Source organism: Pristis pectinata, chromosome 4 (assembly GCF_009764475.1).
Source record: "Pristis pectinata isolate sPriPec2 chromosome 4, sPriPec2.1.pri, whole genome shotgun sequence".
Classification (NCBI taxonomy): domain Eukaryota; kingdom Metazoa; phylum Chordata; class Chondrichthyes; order Rhinopristiformes; family Pristidae; genus Pristis; species Pristis pectinata.
The window spans coordinates 34156925-34182199 of record NC_067408.1 but is presented as its reverse complement, the minus strand read 5'-3'; the positions used below and the strand labels follow the sequence as shown (position 1 = coordinate 34182199).

General features: G+C 40.4%; 1 protein-coding gene across 8 annotated transcripts in view; it reads right to left on the bottom strand.

Annotated features, from left to right (window-relative positions):
• pdlim7 (PDZ and LIM domain 7) overlaps positions 1–14753 on the bottom strand; it is a 112692-nt gene extending 97939 nt beyond the window's left edge. For 2 of the 8 annotated variants that reach the window (XM_052013765.1, XM_052013770.1), the window contains exon 1: positions 13684–14047. In XM_052013765.1, coding sequence (XP_051869725.1) covers positions 13684–13779 — 96 coding nt within the window. In that variant the 5' untranslated portion in view covers positions 13780–14047. Of the gene's footprint in view, positions 1–13362; positions 13412–13683; positions 14048–14067; positions 14160–14498 lie in introns of those variants that run through there. The other 6 variants (XM_052013769.1, XM_052013764.1, XM_052013767.1 and 3 more) reach the window with 6 other exon arrangements.
• Between the last annotated feature and the right edge of the window lie 10522 nt (positions 14754–25275).

Genomic DNA, 25275 nt, shown 5'->3' with positions numbered 1-25275 from the left:
AAGGGAGTGTAGCAAAAATCGTAGATCACTTTTTAAAAAGCACCTGCATTGAACTCAATGAAATCCAGAAGTTATACAAATGTTTTATCTTACATATGTATCTCTTAAAAGTTAATTCATTGCTCCTTCGGATTTAGCAGAGGGCTTGCAGCTGTTTATGGCCACTGCAGAGAAATGTCATTCAGGAGTCAGTTTACAGCATGTGAAATTCCATCCTCTTATTTCTGGAAAGAAATCTGCAAGCCTTAACACTGCAGGTCCATAAATATTCCTGAAATACACAGTGCCATATACAACTGGTGCAATCAGTTATTAAAATTTAATGTGTTAAACATCTTAATGTAAATTTGCCATGAAAGTAATTCAGGATAGCTGCATGTCTAACCATGACTAGTTTACCATCTATCAAATGCCTGCATGCTACATCCCACACAATCTGATGGCATTTATGCCAGGGAACCTTCTTTGACATTCCTTGACTGAAAACAACACAATAAGGCAAAAACATCTTTGTCTATTGACTTAACAGGGAAGATTTATTTGCCTCCTTATATGCTCTAGACATATCAAATATTTAACGTTTTGTTCTTTGCATTTCATTGTTGGCAGTGCTATTGCTATTTCCATTTTACATTGAAAGGTAGACTGTACTGGGTACTCAAAAAAATTATGCAATATTTTAAACCCTGCCAAGAAACACAAGTACTTACAAATCCACAAGGTTAACCAAAAAAAAGCATTCAATATTTGGCCACTTCTCCAAGCAATTTAAACACATACATAAGTTGTAGAATGTGGCATAAATTTAGCACTTGTCAATAGGCAAAATATTTTTTTATAAAATAGTAATGGATTTTAAAACAATCCCAGACCATAGGCATAAGGAGTGAAAGGTAGCTCATTCTCTGAAGTTAGATTCTGAAGAAATGTTAGTGCATTTTCTAACTGACAACATACATTGGCTTGAACATACTAAATGTTTGCAACTCCTTTCCTGCTGATCGAACCACGTGATGAATAACAAAAATGATATGAACAGCAAAAACAAAAAAACTTGCTAAGAGGCAATATTCTTGTATACGAAATTAATACAATTATGAAGTAGCTATTCAAAGCATTTCTGCTTTCATATGGCAATAACTACATTCATTGCTCTAGTGTCCACTTCTCATTGTTCACTAAAATATACACCATGTACTTCATGAAGAAAAGCACTGATGCTGAAGGAACTCAGCAGGCCAGGCAGCATCTGTGGAGTAAAGCAGAAGTCAATGTTTTGGGTCAGGACCCTTCTTCAGGACTGAAGATAGGAAAAGGGGAAGCCCAATATATAGGAGGAGAAAGCAAAGCAGTGATAGGTGGACAAAAGAGGGGAGGTGGGGCGGGCACAAGCTGGTGAAAGGTAGATGCAGGTAAGAGATAGTGACAGGCAAGTGAGGGGAAGGAGGGGAGAGCAGATCCACTGGGGAATGAGTCAAAAGGTGAGCGGAAAAAAGTGGGGTAGAAAAACCTGGACCTGCAGTGGTGATGGTATAATGGAGGCAGATTCAATGTCAAGATAACAAAAAGCAAAACAAATTACTAATATTTTTTTTAATAGCATGTATAATGGCAATAATTTCTTCATCTCTAGGCTTATGAAAGGAATTATTTACTATTCAGATCAGGTGACCCCTTCATAAACCGTAGGTGTCTTTTCAAAGGCTGAATTGTCCTACTTTGTATTTCTATTCACCAAATGAATTGTGGTTAAATGTACACCAGAGCAACAGGATCCACAATTCTCTCTTCTATCTGGTCAAAAACGTTGCAAATCTTAATCTTAGTTATTCAGGAAGCAAAAGCATCTACAAAGTTTTTCATAAAATTAACATTCTTATACAGAGGGACAAGGCTGTTGTGGAGCAAGAGGGGGAAAAAAAAGACATCACACCGACTCAGGAGGAGGTGACTTAACAATGGAATTAAAATAGAAAGAGCGAATTCAATCTGGTTCACCAGTGACAATTTGATTGCTGCATCATACAATGATAATGGAGTTGTTGTTGACTAAACAAAGCTATCAATCTCTATCAGACATTTTACACAAGAGCTTTAGAGAGCACTTTGGAAACTATTTAGTTCCAAGGCCACTTTTTCCACACCCTTGCATGCAATTATTATGAATAGAAATCTATTCTCAGTCAGACACTGAATACACAATTTTAAGTATTGAACACAGCATCCAAAATTTAGTTACACTGGCCTCAAAGAACTACATTATGGAAGCAGAATACAACACGCATACTCTATTATAATACACATTTGATACAAATTACTATGCCAATATCTCAATAACATGTCATAACAAAGTGTTATATAGTGAAACTAACATTGCTGAGACAAAGTAAACCTCCCTTAACTCAACAGTGATTGCAATATTCTGAAGCCAATGTTCAGTGCCAATTTTAAGTTGCCTCACTGAAAGTATCACATTTATTAAGATTGATAATGTTAAGCAGTCGAAGACTCAAGTGCAGAAACAAGCGAGAATTTTTAAATAGTGAATTTGTAATCAAGTCCCAATGGGTAGTATTAATTTCTGGCAACCAAATCAGACATTAGTAAAAACCCACTGATGAACCTTCAATGCAAAACAATGCTACAAACCAACAATATTCAGATTGCAATATTAGTCACAAGGTTAGTGAGCATGCTGATGCCAATATAGTGCAGAAAAATAAATGAACTCAGTCCAAAATACATTATCTTTATGTCAATTTTAATTAAATAGCTCCCTTCAGATTTACCAGAACTGCATCATAATGTTAAAGCTGAGGATTGTTGACTTGTTCAGTTCTTGGGTGGATATGTGGTAAAGTAATCAATGTTTCTGTCAAGTAGAGAAAGAGTCTTAACTACCTCTTACAGGCCAACTTCAGTAGCACGCTGGTTTAGTAAGCAAACAGCCAGGAACTCAAGCTGCTGCCATCATCATAGTCAAGAACTTAGGGTTGTTGGCATGGACCAAGGAGCATCTGGTGAATGATGAACGACATGAAGAATGAGATTTGTCCCTCTCTCCACAGGTGCCGTCTGACCTGTTGAGCATTGCCAGCATTCTGTTTTTAAGCCATGAGTCTTTCCTCACCTCCCAACCACTGAGCATAGCGAGAGTTCTGAGTGAGGGATTACACACAAGGGAGGAAGCTCAAAGCAGCAAAGTCCAAAGAATTCCTTGCAGAGGCTGGCAGAAAATTTCAACTCTTCTTGGTCTACAAGTGAACTAAAATAAAATATTAAAATATTAACAATGTACTTCGCTTTGCCTCTTCTGGCCCTCTGTTCTTCCCAGGAAATGCCGTCTTACTTGGAGTTCAAGTTAAAATTAACCTTAAGACAAACAAGCAAAAAATCTACAAGTTACCCAACATATTTGAGAAAACACAAGTAGGACTTGCAGAATAAGTTAGTTTTTAAGTGTGCAAAATTTATGGTTATGTTAGAAAAAAAATTCTAATGCAGGATCTTGACCCAAAACATTGACAATTCCCCACCCCACCCCATATGCTGCTTGATCCACTGAGTTCCTCCAGCTGTGGGTTTTTTTTGCACCAGATTCCAGCATCTGCAGTCTCACATCTATAATTTAATGATTTGTCGGACTCTGGATTGCTACTTTATGTTCCATAGATCACCAGCTCATCTTTAATGGCTATCCTATTTCCAGAGCATGTCAGCGCATCAAGCAGGAGACACTGAGCTAAAAATAAAAAATGGTCTACTTGTAGCCCAGCTACTATGTGTAAACTACACAAGGCTGATCCTATTACACAATGTCTTTTTCTCCATCAGCTCCGCCACCATGGTGGTCAAAGCTTCAGCTGGGGTGTTGAAGGATCCGGGAAGGTTAACAGGGTCTGGTAGCAAGAGTCCAGAAAGAACCACTGCAAGATGGGTTTAGACAAGGGCAAGTTAAATTTTTCAAATAAATTCAAGAGGATCTAAGCATCAAACTCCTTGGTGTTAATCCAAGAAATACAGCTTCTCCAAGTTACATTAAAGTAGACCTCACATCCACTATGAAAACCAGGCAAGAAGGAATCTGCAGCCTTCACGGACCAAGTATGATCTAAAGAATTTTAAGTTGATGATGTCCAAACTTGCATTGAACACGTGTCATCATGGGCATCTCCAGAAACAAATGCATCACATGCATGGGAGACTCTAGAAGCAATCTATTCTCGTGCAAGAACTGCACATTACATGTGATTAAGTTCCTTTGCGTGCAGCATAAAATTACCCATGTTAAAGAATTCCTGGGCCATTGTGCTTACTCTGCAGGAGGCAAGAAATAAAAACCACAGATTCAAACACTTCAATGGATGAAAATACTGCATAATGCATAAACAAGTCAGCAGCAATCCCTCAATTTGAGCATGGTCTCTACTGGAGTTTCTAACTAGCCGTGAGATGACTATGCAACCCTAGAACAACAAACCCGCCTGCAGAATTTAGCTATTTTCTCATGTCAGCTGCCTACTGGGTTTCTTTCCCTTTCCTTCCCCCATTTTAAATGTGAAATGCTTCTCCTCAAAGGAAGCCACTGCTCAATGGAAGATATGGTGCCACTGAGGTAACTGATCACTTGGCCCTTGTAATGTCTATACCAGCCTCGAGATATACTTTCAGTGTTCTTGAGCTGTCTTTAACCACCATGGAATTTCTGGCCATGGGCAATTGTTGGGAAAATGAAAAACAAATATCCACAAATCATGTTGGATCCAGAAGATTTGGTGCACATAGATCAATTCTCCGGCATTGACACTAGAGAAGCAGCTACCAAGGTAAAATAATTGTTTAACTGTCCAAGGTCTGTCTGTCAATGGTGATTTGTAGATAGTCAAGTGCAAAGCCCAAGGCAGTCTCATGGAGCACCTTAGTCCCTTTTTGTCCATCAAGAATCCAAGGCTTAAGTTTAAAAGATCCAGTGCAAGTTGAAGGCTAATCTGATGGTATACTGAGGATCAGTTATAGATGCATTAGAGACTCCAGTCTTTGTGCAGAAGGTAGGAGAGCAATGAGCTATCTATCTGTCCAATATTTGACGTCAACTTCAGTGAGGAGGCAGTCTTTAAAGAGGGGAAGGATGTCTGGTAGGAAGATGGAGAAAATGTTTGGGGCAATAACACAATGTTGTTTAGCTTCAGTGTGGAAGATCAATGGAACTATCTCCAGACCATTACGAGCAGTGTTCTGTGTTGTGATCATGTGAATGCCTTAGAACCATAATACATTTTGAAGAGCACCAAACCTGTCTAGCATCTTCACAGGGCTTCATGATTAATGATCAAAGGCCTTTGTGAAATCAATAAAGCCCCTGTGCAGGTCCCAATTTTGCTCAAGAGCTTCAGAATTTTACACAAAGATCCTTTGGTTGCTCCGCAAGATAGTCTGAAACTCAAGCTGACTCCATCTATTGGATGAGAATGTGAATTTGGGGAAAATTCAAATACCCCAAGCTAGGCCAAGTGCACGTAAGAAATAAAGGCCATTTAAACAAACCCAACGTTTTAAATATAATGCAATATGCTGAAGACAGTATGGTTGAGAAAATTGTAAGATGTAGTTTATTAAAATGACAGATAAAAGCATAGATATTAGTCCTGAACAATGACAGGAACAGATAAAGGTGAACAGGAAAGGTCTGTAGTCAATATCTTGGCTGAAGCATTCCTGTATTGTATCACTTAGTGATAAATGAGAGCTCAACAATTGCCCTGCAATTTCAAAGTGTCTTCCTTTCTGTTTACATCCTTGTGCAGATAACATAGCTAGAATTCCAAGAAACAGTCATCGTTGGAGGGTGATCTTAATCAAACCGCAGTACTGAAATATCCAAGTTGCCTGTTCGAGCAAATTAGTCAGTCAACTTTAACACCCTCCCCCCCCAACACCATAATGAAACCAACAGTCCAGACAACGCACACAATGGAACTAATCTTCCTTATAACACATAAAATATATTTATTCTGAACATAAATTTTAAGGTCTCAGCAAACCCAACCTATAGTGCATAGTTGCTATACTGCCACGGAAAGCAATTTTAACTTTGCCTTTGGCTTCAGAACTACCAATATAGAGTTCGTGTTTGCCCAATATCCACATAAATTCTACAATAATACATGTATTTCAGCTGAATGATACATATTCATAATACCAGCTAAACAATTGTTTTTAAGCTGCACACAAACAGTAGCCTCCTTGAGGCAAATGTTGATCCAGATTCTGCAATTCAAGTCATGGCAAAACCACAATTACACAGTGAAAGAGCACAGAGTTTGTCTGTTTCATGGACAAATCCACTGCCCACATATCTTTGTAGCCTTCTCCACTGGGAATAAAATCAGTTGAATTGATGAGAAGAAAATACTTAGACTCACCTTGCTGAAAAATACTCAGAAAATGTTGCAATTTATTGAATGAGATCTTAATGATTAATGGAATAGTCAGCAATAATCAATACTCAGCAACACCTCTGACCTTTAAAAAGTTTAGTTAAAATGTGGAATTCAATTCTGATATTTCAGAATAATATATTTTACAATTTTAAAATTTGCTGTTTATGAAAGCTTCTCGATGTGATTGCTGGTATAGCTTGAATCAGAACTATAGGACACTAGAGATCTCCTCTTATTGCCTACATATTTTGCATGAATATCACCACGGATATTCATTGACTCACAGAAGCTTGAGTTCTGAGATTTATTGACCTGTGGGATTTGTTTATAAAATCCTGCCCAGAATCAAAGGGAATAGATGATTCTCAGCTGCTTCAGTACAACATTCTGCCAGTTTCAGTACTTGCCTCTACTCACAATCATCTTAACAAAGTTGTTCCCTAAGACCAGTCTGACGAGTGACAAGTGACATTTATACCACAGAATTGATGAGTAATGATCATATTGAACAAGGGAAAGCCTAGTTATCTTCCCTTGATCTTCAACACCATCACTAATGTCAAATCCTCTAACATCATCGTCTTTGCTGTCACCACTGACTAGTAGCTTAAGTAGACTAGCTGTGACAACACCATGATGAAGAACTGCCAATGCAAGTGTCATTTTTGCAACATGAGAACAAAACATTTCCATACATCAGTCGGGCTTGGATTACAAGAATGAGCACACTGCGAGAATGGCTGGGAAAATTGCTGGCTATTCATCAGATGTTCAGAAGTGGCTCTCCACTATCTATAGAGCTCCTTTGAGTAACAGCAGAATAATCACCACTCCCTCTGTGTGTGCGGGCATGAACAACACAGTAAAACAACACACCATCAGGATCTGACTGCTGGACTCAATATTCTCCTCTGCCTTCTCAGGGAGATAGGTTTACTTAATAAATGCACAATTACACTAGACAAGAAAATACAAAGATATCTGACATATTTCTGCCAGTGAGAGATTGAGTTACAAGTTCACCGTAATACAAATCTTGAGAAATTTTAACTAACTGCTGCCATATAGTGTCAAAAAGTGATCAGGTTCCATAAAATTTAAACAATACATTTTAAAATATGTTCTAAATGATATTAATCTAAGCCACAAGATGAACTCAAAATAGTTCTGCACAGGACTGTTGAATGTCTTACTATCAATCTTTTGAATTATTTAGTCTGAATACAAACTTCACAGAGCAGAGCTTTTCCATTTTTGCTCATAAAAGTATACAATTCCTTCCACTACATGTGATCTGTCATATTACCTGTCCAATATCCAGTAAAGCATGAGAAAATGTGTCCCTCAAATAAGTCTTGGGAATTCCAAGGCCAACATCTTTAGCTCCCCACCCCACACCCCCCCTCCCCCCATTGTATTTCTGAACTCTAGCCAACTTTTCCATTCCTCCTACCACCAGCTAAAATCAGCATTCCTTTAGACTCTGGGCCAAACTTCAGCCTATAAACCCTCCGCATCTACCAAGCCTGTTTATTTCTATGTTCTCCTCCATAGCCTTAGGCTTTCTCCTGCCAAGACTCTCATCCAAGCCTATTACCTCAAGACTAGACTGACCACTACAATTTTCTCCTGAACCTTCCACAAAGTTGAGTCGATCATAAGAACATAAGAAACAGGAGCAGGAGTAGGCCATCTGGCCAATCAAGCCTGCTCCGCCATTCCATAAGATCATGGCTATCTGGCCGTGGACTCAGATCCACCTACCTGCCTTTTCCCCATTACCCTTAATTCCCCTGCTACGTAAAAAATCTATCTAACTGTATCTTAAATATATTTAATGAGGTAGCCTCTACTTCTTCTCTGGGCAGAGAGTTCCAGATATTCAAATCTATTCCCCCAAATCTTGAGGCTATGTCCCTGAGTTCTAGTCTCACCTACCAATGGAAACAACCTTCCTGCCTCTAGCTTATCTATCACTTTCATAATTTTATATGTTTCTACAAGATCAAGGTAAGATATCTTTACTAGTCACACGTACATTAAAACACACAGTGAAATGCATCTTTTGCGTAGAGTGTTCTGGGGGCAGCCCACAAGTGTCACTATGCTTCCACCGCCAACATTAGCACGCCCATAACTGCTAACCTGTACATCTTTGGCATGTGGGAGGAAACCCATGCAGTCACAGGGAGAATGCACAAACTCCTTACTGACAGTGGTCGGAATCGAATCTGGATCGCTGGCGCTGTAATATCATTAAGCTAACCGCTACACTACCATGCCTGCCCCCTACACTACCGTGATCCAATCAAATCTAACAAATCTACACCTGAACACGCATAATATTTGTTCTTCCATCACCTCTGTCCCTGGCACACCCCTTCTTCCCTTTCCTAGCCTCCCTCTCTTTTTTCCGCTCCCCTTTTTTCCTCCTTACCTTTGACCCATCCCCGAGTGGATCTGCTCTCCCCTCCTCCCCTGCACCTGCCCATCACCACCTTGTGCCCACCCTGCCTCCCCTCTTTTGTCCACCTATCACTGCTCTGCTTTTCCCTCCAATATATTAGGCTTCCCTTTTTCCTATCTTCAGTCCCTGAAGAAGGGTCCTGACCCGAAACATTGACCATCTGCTTTTCTCCATGGATACTGCCTGGCCTACTGAGTTCCTCCAGCATCATAGTGTTTTTCATCTGACCTCTCCTTATTTTATTCCAATTAGTAAGAAACTGAGGAGACGCCACTGACTGCCATTCCTTCAGGTTAATAAAAGATCCCAACTACTGGAACTCCCTCTTCAAACTTGTTTGTCAACTTTCTCCCTCTTAAGATATTGTTTAGACTAAGCTTTTGGTTACCTGACCTAATGACATCTACATAACAATGTCAAAATTTATTTGATAATACTCAATGTGCTTTGATATTATAAAAAATGCTGCAGAGATGCACACAGATGTCTGTAACAGTCTACAAGGGTTGACTGACATTGTTGCAAAGTGAACACCGACCCAGATAATGCAGTAAAGTGTCTGCATTCTCTGGAGCAATTAACATCCCTCCTTGTAAACATACAGCAACTTTGGGATTTTAACATGAACATGAAATCCTGAAGTTGCAGTCAACTGTCTTTCTCCCAAAAGGGGCTCTGATGTTGTTGCGTCCTCCAGCTCGATTCCATGGCGGCAAAGTTGAGGGAGTTCCTCGCTTATCATGGAGAACCTGCAAAAATGCCCATCAGGTAGGGTCAGAAAAGGAGGAAGATCTCCACTGATTTTCATTGGCAGGGCAAGGTTGATGGCGATTCTGATTTTTATATTGTTTTAATTGCTGGTTTAAATGGCTGTGTTTTGAAGTATCATTCAATTTTCTTGTGATGCATAATTGAATTGGATATCCCTTTAAATTATAACAGAAAATTGAAAAGAATGTCATGTGTACACCCATGATGACATTACAGTATATATGTGCACTTCAGTGTCATTGCCAGAGTTAGTATAGGAGAAGGTAGCAGCAATAGCAGAATGCATCTTAAGGAACTGGATCTCCCAAATTTAGCTGGACTTATTCAAAAAGGCACTAAGCAAAAGACACAAGGAAATAATTACAAGAGAAAAATTATTTAAGGTAATATCAACCAGAGTAGTTCTGGAAACAACTGGCCACATTAAGTTGTAATATTGAAGGCATAACTATTGAAGAAATAAAGTGCAGATGGAGAGAGACAAGGATGGCAACGAAAGACTGTTTAAATACTGTAAGTTAATAATGCTATCAAATATATTAAATGCTCTCCACACACAGCCATTACCTCCATGCCCAATTCTTTTACGAGCAGTACGATGTATTTTTTAATCAATAAATCTGCGTTCTCCCACAATAACATGAAAATGTACAGAATAAGCACATAGCAATGCAAAGGGTCAATAATCCATAATCAAAACTGGACTTTAAATCTGTACTTGTACACAAGATCAACATTTTCTTAATAATTCCTTTTTGGGGAAGGTGTTGCTGGTGAAGCCAACATTATTGTTTATCCCCAATTCTTGCAATGAAAGGTTAAAGGTGAATGACATCTACAGAATACACAATACCTTCTATGGACATGTTTTATTGTTGTGGATGCATCAATTACAATGAGTAATATGGCTTCACTTGTAGAAATGGATCTGAATCAGCATGTTAAACCTAAGTAGAAGCTGTGTCATTGAATACTGTACAGTACTTGTCTGGAATTTCTCATTTTAATGTTCAGGGTGATTTAATTTGCCTTGAGGTATTACTGTGTGCATTGGAGCATAGCCAAAATATTTAATAGCTGAAGTCACAATCCTTGCTGGCATATTCACTTGAAAATTGTAGAGATGTTTAAACTACTCTGCAATGGAAGATAATACTAAAAAAGTCCTTCAAAGGACAGCTTGCCATTTTAATTTCATCAAGATTAAAATTATTCTGGGTGTTAATCCTCAATGTGTGTTAAATATCTCACTTGAATAAATCTATAGTGCAGTTCTGCATGACTTTGAGTCATGGAAATCAAAAGTGTCACTAAACATTCACCAACCATGTAATAGAGGGCCATGCCACACAATTGGCAACATATTTTGCAATAACTAGACATAACTACAGCTCACTCACATTAGGGCATTAATAACAAGTTTCAAATGTAATCATCTTCACATTTCCCAACAATCTAAAATAAACATTTAAACAAATTGCACACCATATGAGCAAATCCCTCCTGGGAATGAAGGTTGCTCAGTACAAATGGATCTGGACTTTTAGAATTGCAACACAACTTGCATGTTGTAACTGGTAGTCTTTATAAAAAAAACGTGGTAGTTCACATAGCTAACAAGCTCTTGGCTCAACTATTGGTTCAATTTCCCTTCTGTCAAAAAAAATTGAATTGCAATGAAACTCTAACCTCATTTTTAGCATTTAACATCCCCACTGGAGCATTTTTGGCTCAAAAGAATTAGAAGGCCAGCACATGCATTAACCCGCTGTTTGTGGATCAAGCTTAGCAATTATTGCAAGAATGCTCCAAGAATACCAATTCCATAATCATTTAAACTATAATGATTCTCAAAAGCAGCAAAATGGGACCATATTAAGATTATTTAATGTCTTCATTAAAAAAGAAAACACTATAAATTGAATTTATTCAGTCCCACTACACTGAAATAAATTCTTCCTAATATTCCAATATGCATTTCAAATTTCTTTCTTGTACTTCATAGACTTTTTGCCATTTGGTTTAAAAGCTCTCCAACAAAGCTGAATGCACTATAATACTTGGACCGGCAGCCACAAGGTGAAGGTTAAAATGTTCTTTTTCAGTGTGGGTAGACGCTTAGATTAAGTGAGGGGGCAATGCAATGAGAACAAGCGAGACACACACATTGCGGGGGGGGGGGGGAGGAAGTGTGGGGAAAGATGAAATATGGGAAGGGAAAGTATGGGATGAAACAAGAGGGCATGGTAGACAGGCAGAGTCTAATAGTACGGAATAAAGAAAGGAGGGTTAGGGGACATGGATAGGGAAAGGGAGAAGAGACAGACCATGCATGAGAGCAGAGACAGAGGTTTAAAGGGGTGGTGAGGAGAAATAGTGAGAGGTAGGACGTGGATGAGCTAAGGCTCCATGTGGGGATGTAGGAAGAAGTGGGGGAGGGGGGGAGAGAATGCAGAATATGGGGTAAAGCAAGGTAAGAAAGGGATTGACATACAGATAGAGAATTTCTTCTGCATGAGGAGACTAGAATTTGGTAGTATATTGGGCTTCACTACCATCGGTAGGTCAAATTTGACTGCTCCCACTGTCTAACTCATGTTTGTACTACTTCAGAGTGAGCTTTCTAGACTTGAAGATTTACGGACCAACTTGTACAAAATTCCTGAATTTAAGTCAGAGTGAGAATATGAATTAGGGCACTGAAGTCAAGTTTCAGATGCCAAATACACCTAAGCTAAACATACAAGCGCACAAACGGCATCAAGTACAAATATGGAAACACCGTATACGTGCAGCCACAGGAACAAACCCTTTCAATAATTTGATTTCTGAGACCTATATGGTGTCGTTATCCTGCTTCTCAATGCAGAAACACTTGCCCATATCTGGTCATGATGAACAAGTCTTCTTTGCACTTAAAAGATCATGAGGCTGGATCAGTAACAAAACTTTATCCCAAAACACACTCAGAATTTCTGCACTATGATAATATTATTCAAAAATAAATTTTGAACAAGTAATCTAATTTTAAATTGGTCAAATCACAAACTGTTTGAGCAATTCGTTGTCAACAACCTTTTGAAATCAGATTTTGGATTCATCCAAACTAAATGTTGTTAACTAAAAAGGCAATACTTAAAAGAACAGAACATTTACTTCACCATAACTTATATCTTGAGAAATCATTGCAAATAAACAGCATGCATTACACTCCCTGTAGAGAATTAGAACCAATCCAGCACACATTACATTTTAAACGTCAGTAGAAACATTTACTCTAGACTGAAATATACATCTCGTTGGACTCAAATTAAATAAGATTTGGGGTGACAATAACCTCATCTGGTCCATACAAAGAAAAAGGGAAGAGACTGCTGGCTGCTGCTGGCAGTCTCTTAGAGAGGCCGGATCAGTTTACACAGCCAGTTCTCAATACAGTGGAAGTTTCAGTCTTTCCCTAATCCCTGTGCATTCCTGATATGCAAGATTCACTCTGGAATGCGTTTTCGATACTGAGATTTTAAGATACCATTTTGTGTCGCACTACCACCTCGTGCTACATTAATAACTTACTCTGGGTCCCTTCAAATTTGGGGAGCACTGCTAGTTGTGGGCTCTGAAACACAAAACGCTCATAGGATTTCACGGTTTTGCGAAAGAAAACGTGAACCCATGTGGCCTGACCTGTCGGGGTTACAGTTTACAGCTGAACCAGGACCGACTTAACGCCTCGCCTCCGCTTCCAAACGTGAAGCGCCTGCAGCACAACACAGGGCGTGCTTTGAAATCCTCCAAGAGTTGGAGGAGTGAGCTGTGATTCCATACATTAAATCGCAAATGCAGTACAAGTGTGTCTGTCTGCCTACTGCTGTCTCGAATCTCTTGTTCTCGCAAGATGACGATTTGCAACACAAAACCTTTTACTTATTTCACCAATAGCTTTTGAAACGGGTAACATATAGAGAGAGGAAGAAATGTCTCAGTCTCCCGGTTGCTCTCGCTCACCCTGGACATGGTTAAAGGCTTGTTGAAGTCCTTTCCTCCCTGCAGTCTAAACCCCCACGGAGCCGGTCCTTCCAGGGTAACCTTGTACAAGTCCATCGTCGTTGGAAGGGGGGAACAAAACAAAACAAAACTAAAAGTTTGCTGTTTGTTTAAAGACCGGGTCGGGGAACTTAGTTCGGGGAAGGTGGGTGTTGGGGGGGGGGGGGTGCAGGAAACAAATTGAAGATTGAACCAAGGGAGGACGATGCCCGTGCGAAGAAGGGGGAAGGTATAACCGTGCAGCAACCACTCGCTTTATCCCGCAGAGAATGACAGCTCCGCACTTCCAGGCTATATAAGGCGTGTAAAACTACACCAACAATTTCAGCACTTTTTATGACTCACGCTAGGGAATTCAAACGCCACACAACACGTCACTGCCATTTCCCGTCCGGTTTTAAGAAAATGAAGCAGGAGAAAAGATAAAGCCCAACAGAGCTTAGCAACTGCAACAAGAGGGTGTGGGAGGTGACTGGGACACTAACTTCCCCCCCCCCTCCCCCACACACACACCTCCCCCCACCTCTGCCTGTGCACTGCGGGGAGCCTAGCTTTTACCCCCTCAAAGAAAGCAGGCAAACACTAAAGAATGGCAACCGCGTGCACCTAACTTTGTTGTGCTGGTGTTTTAAGCTTAACATATCTCATTTTCAATAAATGAAGAGAAACTTGCCCGTTCCAAGAATCTACGGTTACAACATGGCTTATTATCAGCGCAGAACGGCATTATAGGAAATGAGGGAGAAATTAAAAATTGCATTGGATGGGCAACTTACTTTTTTTGTTTCCATAAATGCTCTCATATCAAAATATTCCCGACTTCCTGAACACCCAACCCTTCGCCCATCAACCACATAACAATTGCTTCCATGTGACACAACCGTCACACCCAACAGCCTCGAAATTAACGAGGAGTGATGAACATTAACAGGCGTGTCGAATAAACACAGGTACGCTGACATCGTACCCCAGATAAAGTAACAGAACTAAGGAGGTACATGTGGCTTCCAAAGTAGTTATGAAGCGAGTGAGGAATTAGGGGGACATGTCCTCCTTTTAAATATACTGAGTTACTAAATAATGAACATTAAAATAAAATTACATTCTGTGTTGAACAATAAATGGAATACCAGCCGAAACAGAGGGCCCAGGTGAATTATATCACTTGAACCTTGATCTACAAATCACACGCTGAACCTGCCACTCATTAACGCAGCTCCACCTCCAATAAAGAGCAGTTTACTCAAATTTCTCCGATTAAACTGATTTCCCTGTGGCTGCACCAGTAGGCTGAGGATTCCGCGAGCAGTTTAGCTATCCTCAGATATTGTCTCCATCTTACATCTGCTTCATGATGGCATACAAGCTGTGATCTTAACCAACATTTCCACAAATCAGACCCAATCTCAGTGCAGACTGGTATTCCTAGAGTCAAAGGCTTTTGTGAGTTCAAAAAAGGCCGTGGATAGTGGTTCATGCTGCTCCCTGCACTTTTCTTGGAGTTGACATGTGGTGAAAATCATGTCCATGCCGTCGCTAGAAAAATAGATTCTGCATTGTAATTCAGGGAGGCCATGTCATTCTCTGTGGGAGGCCCCACTTGAGTTATCACAGTCACTTTTAACTCCTTTCTTGAAGATTGTCACAGTTACAGCCTTTCTGAATTCCTCTCAGATATGAGAGATAAGTTTGCAGATTTGAGACTAAAGTCAAAGTCCACTTTGTCATCGTATCCACAGTACATCTATGCACAGGTGCAATGAAAAAGTTACTTGCAGCAGCATTACAGGCACATATATAAGCAGCATTCACAAGAAAAACAAATTTTAAGCAATTTTTACAAGAAAGAGCAATTAGAACAAAAAAAACAAAGTCCATTTTATTGCAAAGTGATCAAAGTAGTCATAGTGTTGCTAAACTGTAGTGATTAGGTAAACTGGTAAATTTAATTGGTAAATTAGTTTATTATTGTTACATGTACCGAGGTACAGTAAAAAAAACCTGTCTTACATACCGTTCATACAGATCAATTCATTGCACAGTGCATTGAAGAAGTACAAGGTAAAACAATAACAGGATGCAGAATGAAGTGCTACAGTTACAGAGAAAGTGCAGTGCAGGAAAACAGTAAGGTGTAAGGTCATAATGGGGTAGATTGTGAGGTCAAGGGACCATCTTATCGTACCAGGGAACCATTCAATAGTCTTATAACAGTGGGATAGAAGCTGTCCTTAAGCCTGGTGGTACATGCTTTCAGGCTTTTGTATCTTCTGCCCAATGGGAGAGGGCAGAAGAGAGAAGGTCCGGAGTGGGTGGGGTCTTTGATTATACTGGCTGCTTTACCGAGGCAGTGAGAGGTGTAGGCAGAGTCGGTGGAGGGGAGGCTGGTTTCTGTGATGCGCTGAGCTGTGTGCACAACTCTCTGCAGTTTCTTGCTGTCCTGGGCAGAGCAGTTGCCATACCAAGCTGTGATGCATCCAGATGGGATGCTTTCTGTGGTACATCGATAAAAATTGGTGAGGATCAAAGAGGACATGGCAAATTTCTTTATCCTCTTGAGGAAGTAGAGGTGCTGGTGAGCTTTCTTGGCCATGGTGTCTACGCGGTGGACCAGGACAGGCTATTGGTGATGTTCACTCCAAGGAACTTGAAGTTCTCGACCCTCTCAACCTCAGCACCATTGATGTAGACAGGAGCAGGTGCACCGCTCCCCCCCCCCTTCCTGAAATCAATGACCAGCTCTTTAGTTTTGCTGACATTGAGGGAAAGGTTGTTGTCATGATACCATGTCACTAAGGTCTCTATCTCCTTCCTGTACTCTGACTCATCGTTATTTGACACGGTCCACTACAGTGGTATCATCTGCAAGCCTGTAGATGGAGTTAGTGCAGAACCTGGCCACACAGTCATGAGTGTATAGGGAGTAGAGTAGGGGGCTGAGGATACAGCCTTGTGGGGCACCAGTGTTGAGAGTAATAGTGGCGTTACCCCTAATCGTGGTGATTAGGGTTTTGCTGGTTGGTTCAAGAACTGAATGGTTGAAGGAAAATAACTGTTCGTGAACCCAGTGGTGTGGGATTTCAGGCTTCTGTACCTGCTGCCGGATGGTAGCTGTGGAAAGATGGCATGGCCCAGATGGTGTGGATCTTTGATGATAGATGTTGCCTTCATGAGGCAACACCTCCTGTAGATACTACTGATGGTGGGGAGGGATTTGCCCATGATGTATTGGGCAAAGTCCACTACTCTCTGCAGCTTCTTATGTTCCTGTGCCGATAAAGTTTAGAAATTCAGCTGGGATACTGTCCATCCCTGGTGCCATGTTATTTTTCAGATGGCAACTTCTTGTCATTCTGGGGTGGGTCCAAAGCCAGATCAGATAGTTTACTGTGGAATGGCATCAAGGATGCTCATATCAAGGATAAAGTCACAGTTGAGAAGTTCTTCACTATTTCTTCCAGCAGGCAATACCTACCGCTCTGTCATTCATAAGTTTGCCACCATTCTTGGGTGTTAACAGCATTGGCCTTGGATGTTTGAGCCGTCGAGGGCACTGAAGAATCTGCACAAATCAGGGAGTTGCTGGACTTCCTGTACTCTTTCCACCCACCACCTGTTCTTTCGCTCACCGGTTTCCTCAACCTTCAGGTGACTGCAGAACTGTTTCTTTTCCTGTATGCTACAGTCCAACTTCCAATCCATGTATTTGCAGCTAAATAGTTTCTGAATCTCATGGTCATCTTCAACAAACTAGTGCTGGTGTTTTCTGCTAGAAAAGCTTAGACTCTCTTCACAGCTGCCTGTTATAAAGGACCTTAGGACAGACCAGATACTGTAGATACTCTACACCGCATATTAGTCAACGATCATCAGGTTCTCCGTGAGGAGACGTTTGAGCAAGGAGATCCCTGCAGGGCTCTTAGGACATTCAACACTAATTTCCAGTGGGATGATTTCGTTGTTTAGGCCAGGTGGAGATAAAAGTACATTCAGCAGTAGCCAGTGCAACAGTCATAGGTACCTGTTGTGGCATAGGTGATGCAAATATCCTTGCAGTCCTTTACTCAGGTAGTTTGGCAAGTGTCAGTGTCTGGATCAGAGGTGTTGCCCACATGTGCGCTTCTCACTCTGGCAAAACAGGGTGTTGGCTATGACAAGAACATGCTCTGTATTTTCTCAGGATGAACACTCTATTGGAGTTATCTTTCACTTTTCCCTCCTTGTCAATCATGTCTTTCTGGAGGATTGCATCTTGCCAACTCTGACACTGAAGTTGCCCATGAGGTTTACTTTGTCTCCGGCTGCAACATAGGCTAGGTTTTTTTAAAAGTTCAAATTAAAATCCATCCTTGGCCTCATTCAGATTTGGGACGTATGTGTCAGTTACCATAGGGGGTTCCATGTTACAGTGAACTTGGAGGGTCATGTGACATTCACTTACACCACAGGTGCAAATTAGCTCTTTCTTGAAGGCAAAACCTACTGAGTGAAGACAATATTGCTCTTGCAAGCTACCCTTCCAGAAGAAGATGTAGCCATCACCTTGTTTTCTCCTGTCCATCCTGTACTACACAGATGTCAATGTCAGGGAATCTAAGTTCCTGGGCTGTGATGGACTGACTTTCAGGTCTGTCATTACTGAGAGTTACCATGAGGCCCCTGATGTTGCAGGTCCCAAACTTCAAATTGAGGGTGGAAGTTACTTCTGGGTGATTTCTTTTGATGTGGAAAATTAAGGCAGGCACAGTAGTGTAGTGGTTAGCGTAATGCTATTACAGCGCCAGTGACCCAGGTTCAATTCCGGCCACTGTCTGTAAGGAGTTTCTCCCCGTGTCTGCATGGCTTTCCTCCGGGTGCTCCGGTTTCTTCCCACATTCCAAAGACGTATAGGTTAGGAAGTTGTGGGGCTTGTTACGTTGGCGCCGGAAGCATAGCAACACTTGAACGCCAGAAGACTCTACGCAAAAGATGCATTTCACTGTGTTTCAATGTACATGTGACTACTAAAGATCTTGTCTATGAATAGTTGTTGCACTACAGCCATACACACACACACCCACACACACACACACACACACATACACACACACAAGGAAGGCTCACTTAAAGTTACCCTTGTTCTCTGCTTCCCCTTTGCTTCTCCTCCAACCACCTTGCCATTGATCTATTTCATCCTTGATCCTTCCTGCCCCTGAATGTCTTCTTCAATTCCCCCCCACCAATTCCACCCACTAACCTCCTCCCAAAAGTCCTTTTCCCTCTCTCCCCCTTTCTGACAGTGCAAAAATCCCATCCCAAAGAGCAGATGAAAACTGAAAAACAGGACCTCTGGCTGGCAGCTGTTCACAATCTAGATTAATGATATAGATCAGAGGAAAAGGTGTAAAATATCCAAATCAGCTGACAGTGCAAAGCTCGATTGCAATGCACGTTGTGAGGAGAATGCAGAGAGGCTTCAGAGAGATATATTTTGGCTAAGGAAGTGGGCACAGGCATGGCAGATGGAATATAATATGGAAAAAATTGAAGTTGTTCACTTTGGTAGAAAAAAAATAGAAAAGCAGAGAACTTAAATGGTTAGAGATTGAAAAGTATTGGTGTTCAGAGGTACCTAAATGTCCTTATACACAAATTATTAAAAGTCAACATGCAAGTCCAGAAAACAATTTGGATGCAAATTGTACATTGGCCTTTATTGCATGGGGCTTTGAGTATAAGAATAAAGATGTCTTCCTGCAATTGTAATGTAATTACAGAGTGCCCTGTTGAGACTGCACCTGGTATACTATGAACACGCCTGGTCTCAGTAACAAAGAAATGATGTAATTGCAGTAGAGGGAATGTAATTAAGGTTCACCAGATTGAGTCCTGAGATGGGAGAATTGTTCTCTGAGGAGAGGTTTAGAAGACTGGGCCTATACTCTCCAGAGTTTAGTAGAATGCACATAACCTAAACTATCACTCACCATCCAGTATTGTGGGAAAGCATAACCTCTTTCAACAAGGTCTTGGCTAATATTGCCTCTTTTCCTCAACATCTAAAAGTGTATGAAAAGTGGTCTTTTATTTCTTATGTCCTCTCTCACTTCTGGATTGTGAATGATAGCCTAGGCTGAGTGCTGATTTATGCAAAGTGGATCATGAATCTATAATGTTGTGACTCAAAAGCCACTGAGTCACAGCTGATAGACCTAGTAGTCAACTAGATTGTTCAGAATCGCAATATTCTGGCAGGCATGGTACTGTAGTGGTTAGCGTAACACTATTACAGCACCAGCCACCAGGGTTCAATTCCAGCCGTTGTCTGTAAGGATTTTGTACTTTCTTCCCGTGACTGCGTGGGTTTCCTCTGGGTGCTCCGGTTGCCTCCCACATTCCAAAAGACGTGCAGGTTAGGAAGTTGTGGGCATGCTATGTTGGTGCCGGAAGCACTGTGACACTTGCGGGCTGCCCCCAGCACACTCTACGCAAAAGATGCATTTCACTGTGTGTTTCGATGTACATGTGACTAATAAAGAAATCTTATTCTGTTCAAGCACTGTCTAAGGATCTAATCCTTAACATTGGCACCACAATGACCATTTCTGTTATGCCACCTACCTCACTTCCTAGGTCAACATTTCTGTTGCAGAATGCCCATCTGTGGCCTTTTCACTGAGAAAATGTAACAGCTCCAATATTTTCCTGGCTGGCTTCTCACTGATAACTCTAGATGAAGTTCAATTCCCCCAAGTTTTCCTGTCCAAATCACATCTTACAAGAAGATGTGATCACTCATCCATTGCTCATGAGTTCACGGATTTGTATTGATCCCTAGTACATTAGTATCCGAAGTTTAAAATTTGTATCCATGTACCAAAATCCTTCTATAGTTTTTCCTCACCTCTCTCATGCAAGCTGACACTTGGGTGCAGTACTGAGGAGGTCTTGAACTACCAGAAGTGCAGTCTTTCATCGTGTCATGAAGTCACATGGCATGGAGAAAGGCCCTTCAGCCCAACAAGTCTGCACTGATCATCAAGACCCATTTACAGTATTCCTGTTCTAATCCCATTTTATTGTCCCCACATGCCCATCAAATCTGTGAGATTTTACCACTGGGGCAATTTATGGTGGCCAACAAATCTACCAACCTGCACGCCTTTGGGATGTAGGAGGAAATTGGAACACCCGGAGGAAACCCATGCAATCACAGGCAAAACATGCAAATCCCACACAAGCAGCACTGGAGATCAAAACTGAACCTGGGTTGCTGGAGCTGTGAGACACAGATGCTATTATTAGTGCCACTGTGCTGTGCTTTCTTTCAAACTGAGGTCCTGGCTATCTGCTCACTTGGATGCAAAGACGTGAGAGTTCTTCCTGGAGTGATACAAACCTTCATCCCTCAGCCCGACATGGACAACCTGACCAATATCTCATTACAACTTGTAGGACATTACTGTGTTCAACATGATTCCCGTATTCCCTCACAATGCAAAAGTGGCTACACTTTTAAAATACCTTCTTGGCTATCAAGCATTTTGATATATCCAGAGGTCAAACTAAGAGCTATATAAATCATTCATGTTTTTCATTCACAGCCTTCCAGAACTCATGCATTGGAACTCCATTCTAAAACATGCTACCTTCCTTTCTCACTCCTCCTTTAAGGTCCATTTCCAGATTCACCTCTTTAATCAAATTTTTGGTCACTCCTCCCAGCAGTTTAGTCCTTGATTTTGCTTGCACTTTATCCTTAAACTTCTGTCAAGTGCTTTGAGACCACTTTTTGTGTTGATGGTGCTTCATTGCTGGGTTGAAATTGTGGTTAGCTTTGTACTTTTGTAGATGCTTTGTTTGAAGTTTCAAGTTTGAAAGCATGATGGTATTTCCAAACCATCCCTCATTTTCTAAAATAATTAATAATTGAAAAGGACATAAATAATTGAAAAGAAAATCCAATTGAAAATATTGCTGTTTCTGTAGAATTGACTCTTGGAATTTACATATACAAATAGAAGCTGCTTCCATTCCGTAGACACTTGAGGACATTTATTCAGCTCCACAGCCATACCATTTCAGGGTATGGAAATACAGAATAATAAAAAACAAAATGGAAACATTTGGCTCATTGTGTTGGTGATTGTTGAAAGAACAATCCAATTGCTCCCAGTACAGTGATCTTCCACAATGTTTTTCAGATTAAGTAATGGTTTGGATCATTCTGAACCAAATCACAGCTGAGCGAGACTCACCACCTATGGTTCCCGCCCACCTGCATTTACACACACTGGATGTGGAGAAACAAGCTGACACTCCGCAACCAGCAGGGTGGAGCAGCCTCTGGGCATTGATTAGGCCTCAGGCAGAATCTCCTAAGGCCCCACTATCAGAACATGCTGACAACATTTGAAAGCTCGCCAGATATCAATGGCTTTCTAATTTAAAAAAAATAACTTAGTTTAATTCAAAATGCAATAAGTACTACAAAGAATTAAAATAAAGTGAAATAATTGAAACATTTACCTGCACTTACCTTCTGCCAAAAGACTGTGGACTCCATTCAAATGAACAGGATTCATATTCCAGCACTTTCTGATGTAAAGTTCGGGTGGTGGATACAAAGTGCACCTCAATCCTCTGCTCGGTTTATGAGTGCTTCACTTCTGGACTCATTGTTAATCATCTGACCTGCAACTTTTCTTCCACTTTTGACACTCTGAGCTGTGTATGCCTGAAGGCTGATGGCTCCAGTCGGCATGATTCAAATCCATCATTCCATTACCTTATGAAAGTTACAACAGAATCTGCTTCTACTACATTTTCAGGCATTTCAGATAATAACACTGCCCTGGGATAAAAGCAAAAAATCAAAGCCAGAAAGAGGCGCAGGATAATGGAGTTGGGCTTGGACTCCCACTGGTCTGGAACTTGCAGAGAACAGCATGACCCCAATTTGCACTGCTGAGATAATTAAACATATTGAATTTATCTTATATAGATCTAGAAGTGTGAATTTACTGAAAGACAAGTCTAGATCCAAAATGATGAGGCACTGCATGGTGACTGGGCCTTGCACAATGCAATGTGGTGACATGGGCAGACCAGAACAAACCTTGTCTGAAAAAACACCTTTAACAGCTGACAAAGCCCTTTCTCTGACTTTACCAACAACCAAAGTTGTCAGGTTTTTTTAATGTATCAAAAACTTTCAAGGTCTATTAAAAATCAATTAAATAATTAATCTTAAAAATATTAAAGAGATGAAAAAGTACACCATTTAAACACAATAGAAAACATTTCTAAATAATTAAGAACATTAAAGCAAATACAACTGGATGAGGATAAGGAACATAACTTAATTTTCCTTGGAGACCTTCCCCTCCATTTAAATGAATGAAGTAATGAACTTTCCACATGACTAATCTGGGGGCAGATTTCCCAGTGTCAGTGCTGGGGAATTCAGCAAGTTTATATTCAACCACTGGACTCCATGTGGAATCTAGCAACAAGCTCCTGAACTTACTGGCACTTGGAAAGTAAATTTCTCAACAATATTGCCACCATTTCCAACAAGCTCCAGTTAACAATGCATCTTCCCGTCTTTTTTCTGTTTTGTTTAGACAGTTTAAGTCTCAGATGATTTGGTTTGGACATTTCTCACAGGAATCCAACAATCCCAAACTTGGCCATTGGAATACACCAAAAAATAAATTGCCAAATTCAATTAAATCGACTGCATTTAGTTTACTTTGTTTCTGAAAGATTGATAATGGGGCTTGTACAGGGTAGAAGATAACAGAATATTTCTGCAAAGTTTTGTTATCTATAATCTCTGATGCCTTTTACATTTTTGTGATATTTTCACAAACTCTAAAAATATCATCTCTTTTCTTGTTTTTGTGTATTAATTTTGTTTGCTTTATATGAGGTTTACTCATATAAAACTGTGGTTTATACTATTTATATTTATAGTATAAATCTTCTCAGAAAGTATGGCCTATTTTCAGCAAAGACCACAAAGTGAACAAAAGTTTCTGCTTCTGCTCGACATTGCTTCAGGCAGGGCTGCTTTGACACCTTGTGGAAAGCAGTTGACTGCAGGAGAAAGAATCATATCTAGCAAACCCTGGAGCTATCTGGAGGCTGACCACAACTGCTGTTGGCAGTTCTCTGAAAGCAGGCAGACCATCTGCCACAGATGTAAATTATGCCTTGAGCAAAACTATGGATAATTAATTGGAGTTGGAAATGGATGAAGATAGTGCTTCAGTTTTGCAGTACTCAGTTTGTACCACTAGGTAGCATTAGAATGCTTCAGAAGAGCTCTAACAAGGAATAGAGGAATTGTAATACTGCTCTCATATATGTAAACAAACAGTTACAGAACCAGCAAAGTTTATTGGCATGCTTATCATTGTGGTTCATCAAAGCAAAAGCATATGTAAATAACTTACTAAATCAAAGACCTGCTTTAACATGCTGTTTGTGAATATTTATAATTCAAGTAAAATGATAAAATATATAATCATTTATATTACAAAATAATTTAGTTCCAACACCGTTCTGTCATGAAGTGGTTTCCTTTCCAGTATTAAGGTAAATAAAATGTATCTATATTAACATACATTATCAGGATGGGATATCATTCACCTGAAGCTTACGTTGGGGAAACGATCATTGCTGCCTATCCATAATTTGTAAGAACATAAGAAATAGAAGCAGGAATAGGTTGTATGTCCATCTAAGCCTGCTCAAAATACACACATGAATAGTTCTATCCTTAAAGAAGGCTGAGCCCAATGAAAAAAAACAAGAAACTTGGTGTTAGACAACCCATTTCACACGATATAAGGTGGCTGAGACCACTGGATATAGCAAAGACCCGAAAATATTTTAGCTGCAGTGTTGAAGACTTATACTCCAAAGCTCCTTGCGCAAACAGGCAAACTCTTTCATCAGCCCAGCAATGTGGAAAATTTGCCCAGGTATGACCTTTCCACAAATGTAGGACAAATACAAGTCAGCCTATTACTGCTCGATGAATGTATTCTCCATCATCAGCAGAGTGATGAAAGATGTCGTCAACTGTGCTACCAAGTGACACCCACTCACAAATAACCCATTCACCTTATAAGTACCTATTCATACTATATTAGGCTTCCCTTAGAACACAGTTTATTGATCATAATTTTGAAATCCTACTGTTGGTTACCTGTAAAAAATGTATAGGCAGCAGCTTTAGTTATTGCATCCCATTAGCAATAGAAAATGCCCTGTTCTATAAACCTGGATCTCTGATTTAAGGTCATTCTGGTCAGTTTGGATAAATGAATCTGGTAAATGTGCTCCATTTTGAGGGAAAGGTGCTGTATTTACCTTGTACAATATAACCTTTCTGGTATCTTTGTAGTGGTTAGTGTAACGTTATTACAGTGCCAGCGACCCAGGTTCAATTTCGGCTGCTGTCTGTCAGGAGTTTCTGCGTTCTCCCCGTGTCTGCGTGGGTTTCCTCCGGGTGCTCCGGTTTCCTCCCACATTCCAAAGACGTAGGGGTTAGGAAGTTGTGGG